This window comes from Bufo bufo, chromosome 1 (genome assembly GCF_905171765.1).
Source record: "Bufo bufo chromosome 1, aBufBuf1.1, whole genome shotgun sequence".
NCBI classification, from domain to species: Eukaryota; Metazoa; Chordata; class Amphibia; order Anura; family Bufonidae; genus Bufo; species Bufo bufo.
This window is the reverse complement of record NC_053389.1, coordinates 539,244,740-539,267,420: the sequence shown is the minus strand read 5'-3', so window position 1 is coordinate 539,267,420 and position 22,681 is coordinate 539,244,740. Positions and strand designations below refer to the sequence as shown.

At 44.2% G+C, this 22,681-nt stretch overlaps 1 protein-coding gene across 1 annotated transcript in view; it reads left to right on the top strand.

Moving 5' to 3' along the window:
- The first annotated feature begins 2,428 nt into the window (after positions 1–2,428).
- The window catches only part of TAFA5 (TAFA chemokine like family member 5), a 721,247-nt gene continuing 700,994 nt past the window's right edge, over positions 2,429–22,681 (top strand). Inside the window, exon 1 of the mRNA XM_040412213.1 lies at positions 2,429–2,980. Coding sequence (XP_040268147.1) covers positions 2,890–2,980 — 91 coding nt within the window. The 5' untranslated portion in view covers positions 2,429–2,889. The remainder of the gene's footprint in view (positions 2,981–22,681) is intronic.

The window sequence follows — 22,681 nt, the reverse complement described above, 5'->3', positions numbered from 1 at the left end:
ACATGTCAATGTAGCTTTACATGGTGCGCCAGTAATAAACGCCATCTGTGTAATGCATGGATTCCAGCCGTTCTCAAACGCGAGAGCCTTCTTCTGGCGAGGTTCTCCGCTCCGGATGAGATGTGCTTTTAATGGATGGCCTCCCAGTAAACACAACTTACTGTAACCTACCCACCTTAGTAAGTCTATGTCGCTCCCACCAGCAAATGCTCTCCTGACAGGTCTTAGTGGATTTTTGAATTACCAATGTTTTGGAGCACCTTTCCTTAGAACTCTGGATTGTGTCCTCTATAATTCCTCCTGGAAATACATGACCTTGATATGAAAATTCAAGTCAATTGACAACTGGGTGTTACCATTCCCTTTATCTATGGGACATGTCTCTACACATTCAAACTCTTATTATAGAGGGACACACTCTTTTATTCATAAATGACGTATGTTTCCAGAAAGAATAACTGAGGAACAAATCAATGCAGATTTCTAAATGCAAATTATGTCATATGTAACTCACTGCATTCTCCAGGTAATAGAGCCCGTGTTCTTACGACTCTGTGTTGTGACATTCCTGTATTATTCTTTCTGGAAGTTCAGGAATGAATTACTAGCAGATCCAGATGGGTGTTACCAGTTGGGGGGGGGGGGGGTTGTGTTTCTGCACAGTCTGACACTGGCAGCACTGATTGGATAGTGTCAAGATGTGCACGGACACACCCACAACTGGTAACACCCATCTGGACCTTCACTGCAAACAGCTAGCAATTCACTCATAAACTTATAGCAGGAATAATAAAGGAATGGCACAACAGAACAGATGCTCCCGAATTCTAATTACATGGGGAATAGAAGTAGTGACTAAAACAGACAGACATGTCAGGAGAGGCGACAGGTGGCACAGCGTCCATACAATTGCGCAGTAGCCCAGCAGCCAATCACACACTGACTTACACTCCCCATTTAGAACATTGTTACGGATCCTTCACACTTTTTTGACACAAGTAGCGCCATTGATTTGTGTCGATTTCTGTCGTTCATATCCATTTCCAGGGAGAATGACTGCACATGGACGGCCACCTCTCCCCTCACACAGGATTGCCGGACCACCACTAGTCACACTGTATGACATGTCTGACCCGAGAGTATAAGGGTATACCAGGATTGTATCCAATGCTTGGAGGATTTGATAATGAATATGTCCGCCTCCTGGCTCTACGTGGATGGGTCTAATAGTTACGGCTCATTCACACGCAGTTGCGGACAAGAATAGGACATGCTTTATCTTTTTTTGCGGGGCCGCGGAACGGAAGTACGGATGCCGGCCGCACACGGTGTGCTGTCCACATCTTTTGCGGCCATATTGAAATGAATGGGTTCGCATCCTATCCACAAAATTGCAGAACGGATGCGGACACAAATATATGGTCGTCTGAATGAGCCCTAAATCGGAGTCGACCAGAACTATATATATGTGTGATGATGCAGAAGATTTAGGCTGGGGTAGGCTACACAGCGACTCTGCCCGTCACATACGCCCAAAGATCTGGCACTGCCATGCCACTGTGCAGCATTTCGCCTCATAATAAAAGTAAATGGCGTCAGTTTGCTGGATTTTCTGCCACTGTAGGGTCGCGGTAGCTTGCAGGTTCACGTTCACTGGTTGCGATGCCGCAGGGCTACGTTTGGCATGCCAAAAGTCGCCCCAGTCTTCCATGCCTTCACACGACCGTGTTTAGCAGTCTGGAAACCGCGCATGTATGGTGCCAGGAGCTTTCCACTGGATGATGCGGGGTGCACATGGCCTGTATCCGTGTTTTGCGGATGCGCGGTTTCCAGACTGCTAAACGCGGTCGTGTGAAGGCACCCTTAGCCGGACAGACGCCATACTGCCACATCAAGCACATGACTGTAAGGACAAGGGAACTTAACATCCATCAGTCTCTGCTATAAAGAGCCATGAAAGAGCTCATTCCCCTCATGTGTCCTAGACAACCAGCGACTATGTGTATCACTATGGCGCCAGACACCATGCCAAGATTAGCTGCCCATTCACACACAATAGGCAGCCACAGACTGTACATTTCTCAGGCCGCATCATTAACGCAGCCTGCCTCCATGCAGCACTCTGAGGTGGCACTGGGTACCAGGCTGGTGGAATCCCAGTGCCGGCCGGGCAGGAAAGCCCCGCTTGTCCCGTTCTGTAGGAGGGGGTGACAGCTCGGGGGGAGGAGAGGGGGTATAGACACTGCTGTGGCGGGGAAGGGGGGGCACACCGTGACGTCACAGTCTCCTCACAGGGAAAGTTGCGCTGAGCTCGGGCACTGTTCAAATAAGGAGGCAGCGGACAGCGGGCACTGACACAATAAATAACCCACCTCTATTACCAGCCAGCCCTGTACCCGCCGAGGGAGGGAGAGAGGGAGGAAGGGAGGGCAGCGGCATCGCACATTCCTCCCTGAGAACAGGAGGGAGAAGCAGCGCAGCCTCCGCAATCAGCAGCAGCAGAAGCCTGAGCTGCGGCGCGGACCGTCTCCAGCTCTGCCCGCTCCTCCTCGCCGCCGGGTGCCTGCATCGGAATGAGCGTCTGAAGCCCCGTGCCAGGGAGGAGAGAGAGGGGCGCAGGACAAGTCGCAGCAATCCTGGGGGGCACCCCGAGCCGACAGGAAAGGGGCACCTGGGGAGATGGCCAGGAATTGACCGGGATCTTGGATGGCTCCTATCTATTGCGCAATCTTGGCCAACTCTGAGGAGCAGAAAGCTGATTCATGGATGGTCGGGGGCTTCCTGGGGCAGAGCATGAAGCCTGAGACTTTGCTGTGAGCTCCTTCATGCGTCGCGGTGCTGGGGATCCACTCTGTCACTTTGTGGGGATTCGCCGACTTGGGGAGCGACATGCAGCTGCTGAAGGCTCTATGGGCACTAGCAGGGGCGGCCATCTGCTGTTTACTTCTCTTTCTCATCCACTCTCAGTTCCTTAAAGAAGGTAAATATGCTGGAGCTATGCGGTAAGATGCGTGGCGCCTTGGGCACAGCTCCCATTGAGCGGCAATTAGCGGTGAAGTGCGTGGAATTGTGCAGGTGGAAGGACCGAGCTGTAGGGACAATCCTGTGGAGTAATTGGCTTGTTTGGCATCCAGATCAATAGGTGCCCCGATCCCCTTTTATTCAGCAAGTTCTCAATAGATGGCACTAAAGTTCTATGGAAAGGGCAGGAGGAGGCAGCCATTCTGCGGCTCAGGCCACTCAACTCCATGAAGTGGGCTTTTTTTGGGTGGTCTCTGAGCATTGGAGATGCACAGTGTGAGAGTTGTGTGGTGTCCTCTTGACATGGAGGCATCTGCAGCCTGGTGAGGACCTAGGGCACGCTACACTATGCCAGTCCTTGCCATCTGTGCACCTCCAGAACTTATGGTTGCCCTCTCCCTCCCTTCCTAATGTCGCAGTCGTTGTCCTCAGCCAGTCAGCCTGTTACTTGTGGTGCACCATGGCTTGTTGTCACTGAGGGAAGACAAAGCTCCCATCTGTTGCTATAGCAGTGTTTCATACCAGGCAGATTTGATGGAAAGTCTGGATCTTCTGGGATGTTCTCAGCAAACATCACCGGAGATGGCTCATTGGGTTGTGCTTCTGAAAGGGTTTCTGGGGCTAGGTCTCCTCAGTGATGGAGAGATGCTGGATGTGTGGCTTCTGCCTGGACCTTGCCATGCTCCTCCGCTTGGTAATACAGGCTGCTCTCCCTGCCATGTCTGGAGGTTGGCTGCTCAGATATATCCTTCTCCCATTTCCCAGCCCTTTCCCTATTGCACTTTTGCTTTCTTCTGTCTTAATGAAGCACCAGGTTTTTTTTTTTCTTCTTCACAAATGTCAAGGAGAACTTGCCAGGGGGGTGTTTCCTGTGGTGCAGAATTTTGATCCTTGAAAAACAAGAATATGGAAAGTTCATAGGAAGAAGCCTCCTAATTGATCCCACATCATTGCTGTCTTGTCTGTGTGTTTGGAAGCAGAGGAGGCTTCTTCTCCTTCTTCTTCTCCTTCCTGGCTGCTTTAATGAGGAATGCACAGTGGGCTTCATTATGTGTTTAATGATTGCAGTCGTGGCTTAGGACATGATTTCCCCTCCAGAGTAGATCTGTGGCCAAACTCTCCACATCAGTCTGCTTCAGAGTCACATCTTGCGGAATATGCACAGATGTGATTTACAGTGTGTGGTCCCCTATGCAGCCATAGACGCCTTCCCCCACCATGATGCCTGGTTAGAGAGCGTATTGTTGGGGTGAAACCATACGCTCTGTGCCGAATGATGCTTATTAGCCACACTCTGACCTCCGTGACAGTAGTAAGTGGACGTGTCCTAGGTGAAAACCGCCACAAAAGTGCATTTCCAGCATCTGATCATTTGTGTACAAGAGAGATCATCTTTCTGCAATTTACCATACCTCATATTCTGCATTGTTAGATTGGATTCATGGGTTTATTAAAAAAAAAATAAAAAAAAAATACTCATTTTTATTTGGCACGTTTTGTGTAACCCTTTCCTCTCCCCGGAGGAGGCCCTGTCTCAGTGCTGGTGATTTTCTTCTGCTCTGATACGTGCGGGGGAGACAATCAGCACTTGTTCTGCCAAGAGCTGTTTAAATGGCCTTTTCCATGAATATGTTTTTTGTTTTTTTCAGGAAGTGAAGAATGGGTGACACAGGGTGCCATTTTTCCACACTTAGGCTTTTGTGTAGAAATACAGGTCGTCCTGTGGCTTATCCGTTCCCTGATGTCCAATCTGTCTCTCAATGTTTCAAAAAGATGAATAGGACTGCGAAGTGAGGAAAGGGCATTGTAATTTATAATTGCAGTCCCATGCCTGTCCAGGCAATACCCCAAGCTCCGTCTATTACATGTTTAGCCTCCCTCAGCCTATCCGTGAAGGTAAAATAACTTCAGTAGGACTAGCTACATAAGTTATATATATATATATATTATATATAACAAAAATATATATATATATACTAAAATACAATAAATATATCCAATCTGTGTATGTCTCAGTATAACAATATCGTGTCCAGTGACCCATTTTCTATGCTCTTCTAGGAAATAATGGCGGTCACATGATTGTCACATAATGCAGCTTTTGTTTGTGAGGGTGCCCTGGGTTTTGGGTACAGACGGCTAGGTAGGATAGCCGTTTCCTGTGTAGCCTACTAGTAGTCTTTCTTTTCAGCACTGCATCATATTTGGTACCTGTCTTAAGACTGTCCCAGATAAAAATGGGGGCAAGTGCTGCCAAATGAGGACGTAGTTCAGCAGTGCAACCTAAAATGACCGTTCAGTGGCAATTACACCTTCTGCTTGATAGAGAGTCGCTAATACTGTCACCAAATGGATGTCAATAGCCTGGATAATGCTGGACATACTGACGTCTATGGGGATGGGCTGGATATTGTAATGTTCAGACTGACCTCAGCGTTCTCTTCTCACCCGTGTTTGCCTTCAGGATGGACGAATTAATTAAGATTTAGGAGCCACTTTGAGTTTTTAGTAGCCAGGCAGTAACAACTTCAGAGGAGCAGTGACAACCTAGTGGGGCGAGGGCTATCTTAGAAGTGCTATGTATCCTCTTACCGTACATGCATTGGAATATTTCTGCTCCCATTATCAGCATGCGCTGGAAGTGCTTTGTTGGTGTTGACTTGTCACCTTCTCCTTGCTTTTTGCAATTTCTTTTTCTTTCCTAAAGTCTTCTTGAATAACCTCCACAAGAACTTGCAAACTTCATGTAGTGCTTAGTCAAGGCCACTTAGGAAACAGACACGCATAGACATAGATTGTGCCAGCTCCTGATTGCACTTTGGAAGGGGTTACCATGTAATGACATTCTGAGCATCCATTACACTATTTTATGATAAATGAATGGAAGAAAGGTAACATCTTGTACTACCATAACGCAGATTTGCAAAAATTCTGGTTTTATGGTCTATTGCTTTAGCAAAGATCTGGAAAATCTTACTGTGTATATTATTATTGGACAGATTTGGAGACGTCTGTGCTTGTTGTTAAAGATGGGTGCATTTGCAGTTGGTGCCACCATTGATCTGGCTTTATTGAGCAAAATATGTTCTTGCAGTTGTTCTTTTCTGATTTGTTCATTTATCCTCCTCCTGCAATCACAACCTCATTAGTTAGTTTGCTGCAGTTGACTAGGGTCTAATGAGAGGGCACAGCCTTTGTTTAGTATCTGATGAGATTACATGACAGGTGTTTGATGTTCACATGCTACAGGGAAACAATTCGGTATTTACTCCAACCACCATTACCATAATTGGCCATATGAATGGCTTTCTCAAGACTCAAAAGACTCAAGACTATTCTTCAAGATTTTAAATGACACCTCTGATTCCACCATGAAGGCTCTGAAGAGGTAGGGGTCTAATGACTAGAAGCAAGGGTGTCTTGATATGCAGATGATGATACCGTTTAATACCCATTAGGTTAGAGCATCTTCTGCAATGGTTCTTTTCACTAGACAGTCTGGTAAAATGCTATCTACTCAATGTGCATTGTGTTACATTACTTACTGTATGTACCTAAATGTTTAGTGATGTCCTGCATTTGCTGAAAAAGAGGAAAACTGGCTTCATTTTTTGAAAGTAACAGTTTTTTAATATTCAGGGATGCTGAATATTGTACATGACTAATGGTTGACAATAAGTACAGTATGTCCAGTGGCACAGCGAAATTATATGGACAAGAAAGCAACTCCCTACACAGGACCTTTAAAACCAGATGAATCTTCTAACAATCCAGTCTTAACCATCCTTAGTGGCGGTAGGTTCAGGTTTACTGCCTAGAGAAATGTCTGGTTACGGGATTATCAGATCCCAGTGAAGCTCAGGCAGGGTGCCAGTTCTCCTTAAAGAGACTTACTAGAAGTATGGAGACTTATTGGCAGTGCTCCATGGGAAAGCAATATGCAAAGCGGTATCTCCTGAGAAAGGAGAACCATCTCACCAGTGCCAGCTTGTGGAAGATGCTCCCTATGAGTTACAATCAGACTCTTTAACGTGCCTTGGGACATGACCAGGGAATATAGCCAGGATAGACATCCATCTGTAGACAGCTGTTTTTGGGTTGCTTGCCCACTCATCAGTATGGAGTAGGATTCTGGCTGGCTGGCTGGGTTCCTATAAAAAAAAAAAAAAATCTACCCGAGTCTATCATTTTTTTTTTTTTAAATCAGATCATTTTTACTTATATATAATCACTTTTCCATATACAAAATGTGATTTTCAAAGTATTCCAACACAAAGGCGTCCATGAATTAACAAATCAGGTACAGGTCTAACCAGTTCCATTCCATCCGCCTCCCTCACCCTCCACCCACTCAAACTGAAAGAAGATAATGCACCTGGGGCGTAAAAACCCAAGAGCAGAATATAAAATCAGTAGTATCTGAGGAAAGGGATTTAGGGGTCATTATTTCAGAAGACTTAAAGGTAGGCAGACAATGTCATAGAGCAGCAGGAAATGCTAGCAGAATGCTTGGGTGTATAGGGAGAAGCATTACCAGTAGACAGAGGGAGGCACTCATGCCGCTCTACAGAGCACTAGTGAGACCTCATTTGGAGTATTGTGCTCAGTACTGGAGACCATATCTCCAGAAGGATATTGATACTTTGGAGAGAGTTCAGAGAAGAGCTACTAAACTGGTACATGGATTGCAGGATAAAACTTACCAGGAAAGATTAAAGGACCTTAACATGTATAGCTTGGAAGAAGGACGAGACAGAGGGAATATGATAGAAACTTTTAAATACATAAAGGGAATCAACAAGGTAAAAGAGGAAAGAATATTTAAAAGAAGAAAAACTTCTACAAGAGGACATAGTTTTAAATTAGAGGGGCAAAGGTTTAAAAGTAATATCAGGAAGTATTACTTTACTGAGAGAGTAGTGGATGCATGGAATAGCCTTCCTGCAGAAGTGGTAGCTGCAAATACAGTGAAGGAGTTTAAGCATGCATGGGATAGGCATAAGGCTATCCTTCATATAAGATAGGGTCAGGGGCTATCCGTAGTATTCAGTATATTGGGCAGACTAGATGGGCCAAATGGTTCTTATCTGCCGACACATTCTATGTGTAACTCACCCCCTCTCCCCCTCCCATTCCGACATTGATTATATCAGGCACTCAGACATTAAGACTACTACTGGTCGTCCATTGAGACCACAACTTGCCGTACTTATGGGGGCACCCCTTTTTTCAGAAACACTAACCTTAGTATCATGATACCATAGTATAGAATCCATATAATGTGGTATCTCGGCATAGTAGGATTATTGTCCTTCAACATAGGGGCATTGTTCTGACAGTAAGCTCTGCACCCCTTTACCTCTGTCTTTTCAGGTTAGGCTACTTTCACACTAGCAGAGGTCCGCGCCGCTAGTGTGAAAGTAGCCTTATGATTCCTCATGAAGGCTTCAGGTAAAGAATGCCTATTGCCTAGTGGATTAGTGGCAATTTATGCTTCTAACAGTGGAGTCAATTGATACTGCCATGTTTCAGCTTCTACAATATGAAGCAATAGACTTCTTATGTTTCTACATGAACTAAACTAAGATGACTCTTTTGCTCTATAGTGATCCAAGTTCAGTTCAGAAGCACAGAAGAGTTAAAGGGGTTGTCTCACTTCAGCACATAGCATTTATTATGTAGAGGAAGTTAATACAAGGCACTTACTAATGTATTGTGATTGTCCATATTTCTTCCTTTGCTGTCTGAATTCATTTTTCCATCACATTATACACTGCTCGTTTCCATGGTTATGACCACCCTGCAATCCATCAGTGGTGGCCGTGCTTGCGCACTATAGGAAAAAGCTCTAGTCTATGTGTAGTCCCATGGTCCAGGCCACCAAATAGGCCGGTGTTTTTTCCTATAGCGTGTAAGCACGGCCACCACTGATGGTTTGCAGGATGGTCGTAACCAGGGAAACGAACAGTTCATAATATGATGGGAAAATGAATCAAGACAGCAAAGGAAGCAATATGGACAATCACAATACATTAGTAAGTTGCTTCTAGTAACTTTGTCTACATGAAAAATGCCATTTGCTGAAGTGAGACAACCCCCTTTAAAGTGCCATGCCCATAATACAACCATCTGAAACTGGCCTAAAACAATGAAATGAATAAAAACTACATAAAATACTGTCACAATAACTGTACAATAAATCTTATTCGGATGGTTATGATTGGCGCACTGACACATCACTTGTATTGTATTCTCTTTGTGACTATGTGATTTTGCATGGAAAGCTTCCATCTGGATTATTAATACATGCAAAGTGCTTTTTCGGCTTGTCCCCTATCATAACTACTCATTCTCTTTCAGGTATAATGGGGTCATGTATATCAAGCGCAATATCAGCGATAGTTTTTGCCAGCAGCAAGCAATCTGCTGCTTGCCTTTCTTTTGCACTTTTGCCTGATTCTGATTGGGTTAATAACACCTTCTTTATCTATTTTTTTCCTTTGGATAATCTAACTTGCTATATCACGCCTAAAATGATTTGTGAACATTTAGCCATTCTTCATGTATGCTAGATTACAGGTTTACAAAACACAGTTACCTCTATGTATAAAAGCAGTTGCCACTTTTCTGGTCCATTGTGCTCCGTAATAGTGTTGGCTATTGTGTCCAATATATGTATTGTCCGCGTATGCCTGAATGTGGAGGTATTTCTTCCAAACTCATCTCATTGTTAACGCAGTTGAATGGAGGGTCTGGCTTACTGTTTGGCAAGGTCTTCAAAACATTTCTGAAATGGGACAGAAGGCCATACTTTCTCCTTCTCAGTACTTCCGTATCACTGGTCTCTGCTCAGACTAGGCAATCAATATCTGATGGCTGGGGGTCCAACACTCCATACCATTGCTGGTAGGAGTCAGCAGCAGAACTAAACATCTCTGCAGTAACCGGCTCCATCCACTACAGATGGCACTGTAGCTACTGCTAAACAGCGTATTGGTGGGGATGTGGTGATCACATATTGATGTCCTATCCAAAAGTACTTGAAAACGGTAGAATAGTATGGTTATGCATGTTGAAAGAAACCTACCAAAATGGCACACATACGTACATTTGTTGCAACCTGTATCACTACCTTTACCTTGAGACTCTTTTGATAACACCGGGGCCAAGGCGTCAAAGCAGGAGCTCATTTTGGCACGTCTTTGCGAAGACAATGACTTGATGACCTTGCCTGATCATGTATCTAAAGATGGGTTGGAGGTGCAATATCCGTAAAGCGTCAGTAAATAACCTCCAGCTGGCTGTAGGCTACGTAGAGGTTGAATAAGGTCACTGCATTGTTTTCATAATTGCTTCTAATTAAATTCTGCTTTCTGAAGAAGTCATTCTAGGTCTTCTAGGGATAGATCAAGAGTCTGCTAGTTAGTATTGATCAGCATGCTAGTAAGACAAATTAGAAACCTCTTTCTAGACACTCTTGGATGTGAAACAGTGGTCAGATTTGACATTGCTAACAGTGGGATTGGCCTGATCCATAGTAGTCCATCAGATTAGAGCTTTCATGCTCAATAATACCAGAAACCTGAGTAGTTATCAGTTATTTTTATTATAAACCACCCAACGCCCTCCTGTAACATTTTAGGAGAACCTCTTGTCATATCATAGTGTGGAATTACTATGTGCCCATGCTTAACCCATCACAGCTAATCTCAGGCATACCTAAAGTTTATTTTCCAATAGGTACGGCAGCGGTTTGATTCGGTGGTGTAAAAATGATGCACACTGAACGGTTACTACCATGACATTGATTCCTGATCTTCTATAGCCTGTAGGAAGTGAAATCACACATCTAAATTGGGAAAAGCCCATTGTTGGAAAACACCCCCCCTCACTGTGCAAACCTATTGATAATGTGGGAATATACAAGGTTATTGAGATGAGTCTGACTGAAAGGATCTGGCTCTATTGCCCCAGGATTCTTAAAGGGATTTTCAGGCTCCTGATATTGATAACCCATCATCAGGACAGCTCATAAATATCTGATCGGTGAGGGTCCAACACTCGGCACCCCCAGCGATCAGCTGTTGCCTGCAGCCTTCGGTGCTGACACTAGCTCTTGAATGGAGGAGGAAGCACATGTCCATTCTTAGTGTGTGGTGACAGTGCTCATTCACTTTAATGGGAGCTGAGCTGTAGTAACTTAGCACAGCCACTCACTTTGAACAATTTTGCCTCCTACTCCATTCAGCAGCTGATTGGTGGGATTGCGGGGTGTCGAACCCTCAATGGTCAAATACTAATGACCTGTCCTGAGGAAAGGTCATCAATAAAAAGCCCCCCATATACCGTATTTTTCGCTTTATAAGACGCACCTGATGATAAGACGCACCTAGGTTTTTGAGGAGGAAAATAAGAAAAAATATATTTTGAACCAAAAGGTGTGCTTTTGGTGGGTTTTGAACTATTGGTGGTCTGTGGATGACACTATTATAGGGGATCTGTGGATGACACTGTTATGGAGAGGATCTGTGAATGACACACTTATGGGAGATCTGTGGATGACACTGTTATGGGGGATCTGTGGATGACACACTTATGGGGGATCTGTGGATGACACTGTTATGGGAGGATCTGTGGATGCCACTGTCATGGGGGGGTCTGTGGATGACACTTATGTGATTATAACACTGATCATCCTAAAGAATACACTGATGTACTGTAAGTACTGTACATTGGTGTATTCTCAAGGATGAGGGGAGTTATAGTCAGATTAAATATAAACACTATCCAGGGACTGTTCTGTAATTGGCTTGTGTTTAAATTAAATATGACTATAACCCCCCTCATCCATAGGAATCCACTCATATACTGCAGTACATGGGTGGATTCCTATGGATGAGGGGGATTATAGTCATATTTAATATAAACACATGCCAATTACAGAACAGTCCCTGGACAGTGTTTATAATTAATACTATAACCCCCCCCCCTCATCCATAGGAATCCACTCATACACTGCAGTACATGGGGGGTATATGAGCAGAGAGCAGCAGGGCTGGCAGGCACAATAACAGAGGCGCTGGAGCGCACAGTGTGACAGGCATCCAGCACATAGACGAGAAGACCGGGACCCTGGAGCTCAGGTCAGTGCTGGGGTCCCCCGGCAGCAGCTGGAGGAGGAAACAGGGGGGAGAAGATTATACTTACTGGAGCTGCAGGCTCCGGTCCCGGGTGCGCACCAGACGCGCAGGCTGAAGGAGGGGACAGGAGGAAAAATTTTCACTTACAGGAGCTGAGGACTCCGGTGCCAGGTGCGCACCAGACGCGCAGGCTGAAGGAGGGGACAGGAGGAAAAATTTTCACTTACAGGAGCTGAGGACTCCGGTGCCAGGTGCGCACCAGACGCGCAGGCTGAAGGAGGGGACAGGAGGAAAAATTTTCACTTACAGGAGCTGAGGACTCCGGTGCCAGGTGCGCACCAGACGTGCAGGCTGGAGGAGGGGACAGGGGGAAAACACTTTTACTTACTGGAGCTGCGGGCTCCGGTCCCGGGCGCTGGCGGCAGTGGAGCATAATAAGTGAAGCCGCCAGCCTGCCCATCCCTGGTGCTGTCTTGTTAAGGAAGCGCGGGCTGGCGGCAGAAGCCTTCAGTGAAGCCGCCAGCCCACCCAACAGTTTAATGGCCACCTCATTTGCATCGCATTTGTTTTATAAGACGCAGTGACTTTTTCCCTCCACTTTGAAGGGGAAAAAAGTTTAATATATTGTCTGGCAAACTCAATTTATACAAATGCTCATTCCCGATTATTGACCTATGTAAAGGTGCAGCTGATCACCCAATGAATGAGCAAATGTTCATTTATCAGGTGAAAGCATTGTTGCTTCTGATACCTTAATCCTCGTTTCTGGTCAGCACACCGTGCTGTGTAAACAGGAATCTGCTGCCACAGACAATGAATTTGTATGGTGACATAGCCTTTGACATATTCCTGATAATTGACTACTCAGTCAGACCGTTTAAATAGGCCCTCTCATGAAGCGCTACTATGCAGATAAGGTTAACACAAATTGCTAGGTTTTCTTCTTTTGTGTAAATTAGCGTATTTTTTGCCCTATAAGACGCACTCCCCCCCCCCCCTCCCAAAAGTGGGAGGAAAATGGCAGTGCGTCTTATGGGACGAAGGCTGACATTTTTACACTGATACACCGCCGACCACAAGCTGCACAGCGTGGCCGGCGTGTGTATCAGCGAGGAGGGGCTGGGAGCCGGCCTTTAGTTTTGTAATGGCAGCGGGGCCAGGTGCAGTCACTGTATTCTATTGCACCGGGCCCTGCTTACTGTACTAATGGTATCTACTGTAACTGCAGGCAGGCAATGGTTAACTATAGATATGTTTGATCCAGCACTGAGCAGCCTGTACTTACCATCATAGCAGGCTGGAGGCAGGAGGCTGGGCGGGCACTGGCAGCGTAACTTCCTACGTCACGTGCCTGCTCCGCCCACTTTATGAATGAGGCAGGCGGCGCAGGCACGTGACGTAGGAAGTTACGCTGCCAGTGCCCGCCCAGCCTCCTGCCTCCAGCCTGCTATGATCGTAAGTACAGGCTGCTCAGTGCTGGATCAAACATATCTATAGTTAACCATTGCCTGCCTGCAGTTACAGTAGATACCATTAGTACAGTGAGCGGTGCCCGTTGCAATGGAATACAATGACTGCACTGGGCCCCCGCTGCCATTTAAAAACTAGTGTAGATGCCAGCCCCCAGCCCCTGTATTGGGGGTCATTCACAGTGGCTGATACTGTTATGGGGGGGATCTGTGGATGTCAAATAGCATAAGATGCTATTTATCTGTTATCCACAGATCCCCCCATAGCAGTGTCATGCTATCCACAGATGCCCCCATAACAGTGCCATCCACAGACGCCCCCATAACAGTGTCAGCCACAGACCCCCATAACAGTGCCATCCACAGACCCCCATAACAGTGCCATCCACAGACCCCATAACAGTGCCATCCACAGACCCCCATAACAGTGCCATCCACAGACCCCCATAACAGTGCCATCCACAGACCCCCATAACAGTGCCATCCACAGACCCCCATAACAGTGCTATCCACAGCCCCACAACAGTGCCATCCACAGCCCCATAACAGTGCCATCCACAGACCCCCATAACAGTGCCATCCACAGACCCCCATAACAGTGCTACCCACAGCCCCATAACAGTGCCATCCACAGACCCCCATAACAGTGCCATCCACAGACCCCCATAATAGTGTCATTCACAGGCTACCATTAGTTGAAAGCCCACCAAAAGCACACCTTTTGGTTAAAAATATTTTTTTTCTTATTTTCCTCCTCAAAAACCTAGGTGCGTCTTATAGGCCGGTGCGTCTTATAGGGCGAAAAATACGGTACCTTACAGCATCATTCATTGTGTCATCCACAGTTAAACTGAATGCATTTTAGCATATTATTTGCACCTTACTTTGTATTTAGTGCACCAACCAGAATCATTCATTCATTTCGAATTACCATCAAAATCACCTCCTACAATATTCACCTCTGTCTTTTCACTGTTGACTAATTAGCCCTAGAGTTGTCACAATACCAGAATTTTGAGTTTGATTTTGATACCCAAAAAATTATTGCCATTCTCGATACCATTTGATACCACACAAAACAAAAAAAATACCCACACATGAACCCTGTGTTGTCGGGCAACTTGAGGTTAATGTGTATTTTTTTACCTATTATGTGAGGAGGTACTTGCTTGATGGGGTCACTTACTAATAATGTGAGGCACACTGATAAAACCATGCGCCTCACATTAATAGTAACGCCATCAACTACCTACTCACACAATGGATACCATGGGTTAATGAGTGAGGTGCATGATGGTTTTACTATTAATGTGAGGCACATGGAGGTACTAATGTAATGACAGAATGTACCTCACATTCAGTGGCGTAGCGTGGGTAGCCAGCACCCGGGGCAAGTGTGACCAGAAGTCTGGGGCTGGGCTGAGGCAGTGTGGGCCAAATTCTATATACCCCCTCCCCCCTACCCTACCGTGAGACAGATATTTGGATGGACATAACCTACATTGCTATGAAATATACAGGAGACCGCACCATACCTGTTACATCCAGTGACATCTCCTGTGATGTAGACATTCCTCAGCGTCTTCATTCGGAGATAGGACCGTCATGACTGCGTCCCGGCTCGGCAAAGTTTCGCAGATTTTTTTTTAGATTCCTTACTTTACTATCATCTTCAGATAACAGACCTCCCCTCCCCACGTAGTGTCCATAAGTATAATGCCCCCTGTATAATTATAATATATAATGGCCCCTCTGTAATAATTATGGCCCCCTCTGTATTATAGTAATAATTATGGCCCCCTTCAGCCCATCCAGCATACAGTCACGTGTAAGATAAATCACTTCCCTGCCTTCAGCCCTTCCAGCATACAGTCCCATGTAAAATACATCACTCTCCCTTCAGTTCCTCCAACATATAGTCCCATGTAAGATACAACCCCCAGAGGAAGCCATCTGCCCATCTCTGCTGTCCATATACCAGGCCTACCAGTATTACCCCTTCATATACCACCTAAACACCCCACACCTAACAGTCTCCCTGAGTGTTAGGTGGGGTGACCAGGCGGTATATGAAGGGGTAATGCTGGTAGGCCTGGCCTGGTATATGGACAGCAGAGATGGGCAGATGGCATCCTCTGGGCAGTACTGTCTCTCTGGTCATCCTTCCCCAGCACCCTGACTGCCACGGTCTTGCTTGGCCTGGCTCTCATGGCACTTCACTGCCTGGTGCTTGGCTATCAGCACTGAGTGACAGTCAGTGTCGCAGTGTGACTGAGTCACTCAGCGCTGATAGCCAAGCACCAGGCAGTGAAGTGCCATGAGAGCCAGGCCAAGCAAGTGGCAGTCAGGGTGCTGGTGAAGGATGACCAGAGAGACAGTACTGCCCAGAGGATGCCATCTGCCCATCTCTGCTGTCCACTCCATATACCAGGGAAGGCCTGGTATATGGACAGCAGAGATGGGCAGAATGCAGATGGCATCCCAGAGAGGCATACTGTCGCAGTCAGGGTCCCTGGGCTGGTCATCCTTCACCAGCACCCTGACTGCCACCTGCTTGGCAGCCTTGGCCTGGCTCTCATGGCACTGGCACAGTGGCACTTCACTCATATATTACCCCTGCCCTCAGCCCATGCCAACACACCTAACACACTCAGGGTGGGAGGGACACTGACTGTCACTCACTGTCAGTGTCGCTTTCAGTCTGTCTCTGGACAAACTCTCTAGTCTCAGTCCTGAAGCGACAGTGCGGCAGCCATCTTCTTCTTCTTGCTCTGGCTCCGCACTGTATTTCCCGCCTGGAAGGTGGGTGGAGTCTATCAGTGTGAACTAACTGCCGTGCGCACCCCGCCTCCTCACTCTGCTCTGCGGCGCTATGTGAAAAAAAAAAAACACTGAGTCAACAATTCGGACCTCCATATGTCTAAAATTAATAGTAAGTAACCCCATCATATACTTCACATTAATCCCATGTTGCCCATTATGTTATGGGGTTACTTACTATTAATGTGGGGCACATCATTTTATCTATTTGGACCTCCATGTGCCTCACATTAATAGTAAGTAACCCCATTATGTACCTTACATTAATTCCATGTTGGCCATTATGAGAAGAGGTGCATGATGGGGTTACATACTATTAATGTGAGACACCTGGAGGTACTAAAGTAAGAAGACCATGTGCCTCACATTAGTACAGGCATACAGCAGTGTCTCCATGGAGCATGAACCTCCTGCATATTGTAGGATAAAGGACCTGTGATCATGTCATCACCAGGTGACCAGTAAGGTGGATGTGATGACATCTTCACAGGTCCTTCATCCTGTGAGCATCCAGCACCCCGAGGAGTGTGGACCGAGGTGAGTGTATCTCTCCCCATCCCTCCTATTCTCCCCCATTCTCCACTGTGCAGCCGCTGATGAGAACATGGCTTGCTTTGCGCGTGCCAGGTTCTCTGATAGTATCGAGAAAAAATGTGTATTAAAAAAAACAATGCCATCACTGGTATAAAAATGTATTGAAAAAGTATTGAGACTTCGATACCCAAAGCAACTCTAATTTAATTACAAAAAAATAAAATACTCCTCCAGCTTTGTCATATTTTTCCATACAGTTGGTAGTACGGATACAGCTTTTACAATGTAAGTATTTGAACAAATCGACTTCGGATCTACGATCCGAAGGTCAATTCGCTCAAGCCTAGTAGTATACATCTGGAACAAAAAAACACTATTTTAACATACATTGTACAGTAGCTATAGACTTTTATGGGGAAGACATAAGCCAACAGGGAGTCTGATTAGCAGACATTTGGCAGGTTTCCATCACTGTATTTGAGAAATCGTGGCTGCAGAATGTTTCAATATAACACCAGAAAAATAGTAGACTTTAAGTTATGCTTTCTTTTTATAATAGAAGTCAATGGCAGGCATATCCAGAGGCTTCCATAAGTTCACACAGTATAGGATTGTGTCCCTCTGAAAAAGTCCCGAACATTCACTTCCTTTTTTATTGCAACAACTTATCCCCTGAACACAGTATAGGGGATGTGTCTAATCAGAGGGGGCCAATCACGAGACGGAGGGCCCATGTTCCCCCATTTAAATGGAGCCGCTTCATTCAAACGGTGGAACACGTTCTCCATTCTCGTGATCAGACACATCCCCCATCTTATGGATAAGGAATCCGTTACTGTAAGCTAACGGGTAAATGTATGCTAACTCTTTGCAGCCTTTTTTCAAAGGATCTCTTAATACAGTTAAAAGTTGCTCCACTTTTTGTACTATATATCTTTTGGTCGTTTTTATAAGGGTACAGCCGCACGGCCAGCTTTGTTTTAGAAGCCAAAACCAGGAGTGAATTTAAAAAAGAGACGTAGTGTATGTCCTGCATGCTTTCTCTCCTTTTGTGATCCACTCCTGATCTTGGCCGTACCCTAATATGTACATCTGAAAATCCACACACATGTGATGTGAACAAGAAATGAGCCATCATTATCTTTTCATTCACTTTGCATCTTACAATTTGCCTTAGTGATGTTAGAGTAAAACCAGCCCAAGACACATTACCTCATTACCTACATCTTGATACTGCATAATGAAGTGAAACTCATGATTATTTGTTAAGAAGAAGAAACTACCCTCTATTAGTCTGGGAAATGGGGTATAGAAATTATTTTGGCACTTTTAACTTTGAAAATGTTCCATTATGCACATATCCAAATGATCTAAATTCATCTTATGGAACACATTGCATTGCCCATAATATTCTGGTAATTTGATAACTGCATCTCGTTTCTTAATGAGTGAGTGAAAGTGATCTTTCAGGGACTAGACTATATTCTGGTATTATGTTTACTAGTATAAAAATATATATATATATATGTGTATAGTAGCCATCAGGTGTAATGCTGCCATATCTTGCATTTAGATATGTAACAGTAGACATATTTTATTAATTAGGATCAAATTTTACATATCTTTTTCACATAGACCATAAATGGGTATAGCCATCTCAGCTAGGCATGGACTGCCTGTTGTATGCAGTGGCCAGAGGTGCCCAGGGTTTCCTTAACTCCCATAGAAGAGAATGGGGTGTCAAGGAAGCAACATATCTCACTGTGTTATCCATTTCTGCAACTTTGGCTGTTGCATAAAATGGGTATTCCAATCTAAGCTCGGAATGGCTGAGATGGAATACCCCTTTAAAGGCATTTTATTCATTTTGGGCTAAATATCATTTTTTTTCAGTTGGTCTTTACAAAAAAAAATGTCTATTCCATTGTGCTGTTTTACAGCCTTGACTTTTAGTTTATCTGCAGACTAGCCTGCTTTCTGTGTAGCCCCTATCTTGGAACGCCTGACAGCTCATAAATACTCATTTAAAGTATATTCTTATTGGTTTCAACAAGAATATAGCCTGATACATTTTCTGTAAAACAAAAAGCAAGTTTGGGTGGGTTCACACTAGCATTAGGTTATAACGGAAACTAACGGAATACCCAGACAAAATGCAAAACGGAAGCCTTTAAAAGTCATTCCGTTTTCTTTCCATCCTAATAGAAGTCTATGGGAAAACATAACAGATCCGTCTGGATCCCGTTATGCAAGACGGTTTCCAACTTGCATAACGGGACCCAGACAGATCCGTTTTGATTCCAATAGACTTCTATTAGGACGGAAAGCAAACGGATCCGTCCTTCCGTCTTATGTATTCTATTATTTTCCGTTATAACCATATAGCCATAACGGAATCCCTAACGCTAGTGTGAACCCACCCTAAGGCTCCATTCACACATCCGCAAATGGGTCCGCATCCGTTCCGCAATTTTGCGGAACGGGTGCGGACCCATTCATTCTCTATGGGGACGGAATGGATGCGGACAGCACAGTGCCCGCAGCTCCGCAAAAGCTGCGGACAAGAATAGGCATTTATATAGGGGTGCCGGGCAGGTGTGTTGCTGATCCGCAATTTGCGGGTCCGCAACACACCACGGACGTGTGAATGGAGCCTTAGTCTGTAAAGGCTGTAAAACAGAAACTGTTGAAAATGTTTAACGAAGACCAATTATTTTAGTGCAAAAAGAGTAAAATGAAGTGATAAAAATATTCCCCATTGACGGCGTTCATAGCCTTTCAAGGGATATTTCCATTTTAGCTATTCCTAGCTTATATCGGAATAACTAAAGTGTAACACAGCAAGTTATGCTGCTTCCTTGACTCTTTTTAAAGGCTATGCACACCTTTGGAGGCAATTTTTGTTTATAATTGCATTTTACTAATTTTTGGCTAAAAAAATTGGCCTTTATTAAAAATATTGAGCCATTCTGTCGCAAAGGGTTAACTGTTTTTCTAGTTGTGTGACTGGTACTTTCACTTTGTACCTGTTATCTAATAACCCTTATCTCCAAATTACTAAGAGGTCATAAACACTTGTATAAGCCACATTCTTATCAGTAACATAAGGTTTGAACTTTATTTAATGTTTATAAGGTCAGAGATCAGAGATAAGGAGCCCATCAGCTCCACAAATGACGGAAAAGAGAGGAAATCCACAGGCAGCTAGTATAGCATCTCAGCTGTGTTCACAAAAAAGGATTCCATGTTGTTAATTAAAAGATTTTTAGCTCAAAATAAGTTCAAGGCAATGATAAAAAAAAAGCCCTCAAAGGTGTACATAGCCTTTAAGGCTAAAAGGAGAGCTATGGGTTGTTTTTATATATTAAGTTATGTTTGTAGTCTAAAATAATACATTGAATTGTATGCAATCTTGTAGATTGAGGGGTCACTCTAGAGATATCCTCAATCCGTTTCAGCCTATCTGTTTACTAGCTGTCTATTAACACTTAACGTGCAGGCCGGTCACAGAAGTGCACTGAACCTCAACTAGAGGGTATTATTTGATATATTTGTTTCCAATCATTTAAAAAAATAATGTTAAAATTGATAGCAACCAGGTTAACCACCATCATTACCTAGCTACCTCTGCTGTGTAGCACATATGTGTGTGGAAATTCACAGCTGGACCTCTATACCTCCCAGCAATTCCTGTCATATTCACTAACAGGGAACTAACATATTCTACAGAGGTTTGTGGCATTAAGTAAGTTCCTATTTCTCGCCCAACAATACACAGAAGATATCCTGACCTTACAGCCTGTGTTACAATGGGTTTTCTATATAAATATTAGTTATATAGCTGCATATTGGGACCCAGCCATTGAATAGAATTGTGAATATGTAACAATATTGTATAATATATATATATATATATATATATATACACATGTTTGCTAGACCATCACAATTACTGATGAATTATATAAATATACTGTATTCTACATTGTCACAGGTATGAAATCGGTTTCCTTTAGCTTTGAAAAATAAATGCACATATTTAAGGCATATTTGCATTTTGTATGTTGGGCCCTGAAGACTCCAGAAGGTATCTTGAAATGCTTTGCTTGTTCACCACTGTATTTCAAATCAAGAGAAGACAGGGGCAGACAGCTCTTAATGATGAAGGACATCCCTCACAGTAGAGAACGCTTTCCTCTCCAGTTTTGTTAGGTTAATTTAGGTTAGCTTTGATGACCTGAAGATGAGGGTTTAATTTTTTTTTTTTCTTAGAGAAAAGCAGAATGTAAATGTATAAACTCATTTAAAATTGTGGAGCTGTATTTCATTTCATCGTTCACTGGAGCTGATCCAAATCTCTCTGTATGGAAGGCTGCCATTTACCACTGTTACTGCTTATACAGATATATTTATATATAAGAGCCTTCATGCTGGAGAAACCACAAGGAAAAGGGAATAAATAGGCATTGCTCATTGTTACAAGCACATCATAATAATGCATGTTTTTATGGTTTATACTTACCAAATGTGTTTTCAAAATACGGTATAAGCAGATCCATACCTGCTCATCACCTTTTTCATATATACATATTTTTAAAAAATATTAGATTAACCTGTTGACGTGCATGTGTATAAGGACAGGATAGGGGATGAGATGGGAGAAAAATGTCTGATTACTGATGGTGCCACCGAACGGATCCCCAGTAATCACAAAAGAGGTATTGGAGTCTACCATGAAACTGGAGTGACTACCACTTCATTCCACTGCCATGAGTGGGGGACCCCAGCAATCAGACTGGGTATGGGATAAGTGTTGTTAGTGAGAAAACCCCTAACATCTACCATCAAGGGAGATTGTTGACTGTTGTAATTTCCCACTTCTCTGTCTGTAAGATACTAGTCCTTTCAAGGCTCAACTAGTAGGCGCTGTATTTCATGTAAATTTCCCCAAAAGTAGCAATCAAAGGTTCATAAAAAAACAGGTCTCTGCTGAGAATTTCTGAACAAATGAACCAGGGAACTGTGGGATTGGTATGTTGTGCTAAATTCAAAGACCCTTCAATAGTAGATGATATCACGAATGTCACTATTCAATAATAGTGCATTGGTTAGAAGTGTAAAGGCCCCTCTGCATGGCCCGATGTAGCAAGCGACTGTTGGGAAGGAAGCGTTCCATCTTGATTATTGCTTGCCCGTCGGTGGAGGTGACTGCTGCATTGTTTGCCAGCAGCAAAGCCGGTTTAGACAGTACGACCTGCTGCCGACAAAACATGATTTAGGTGACCGCACCAACGATCCATTACCCAATGAACGATCGTTTCACTCATTCATCGGGTAATTGGCAGCATCTTTACACTGACAGATTATCTCTAACACGTCTCCGTGTGAACGCTCGTTAGAGATAATCTTCCCGGATATCAGGCAGTCTAAAGAGCCTTTAATTCCTGTGGCTGTATGTATGGCCAATGATGCTGTACATCAGCGCTGGGTAGGCTTGTCAAATCATAGTAACATTGTTTGACTTTTTGTCGGAGAGGTGCTATATTTTTGAAGTATGACTTTAAGGCTCGATTGACATACTGTTATGTGTTTTTTTGTTACTTAGTTCAAGTATTTTTGGTGACTTTTTAGTTCATTCATTTAACATGCTTTTATTTTTCGATGTTTTTTGTTTTCTATGGTGAAGCCTATGGGGAA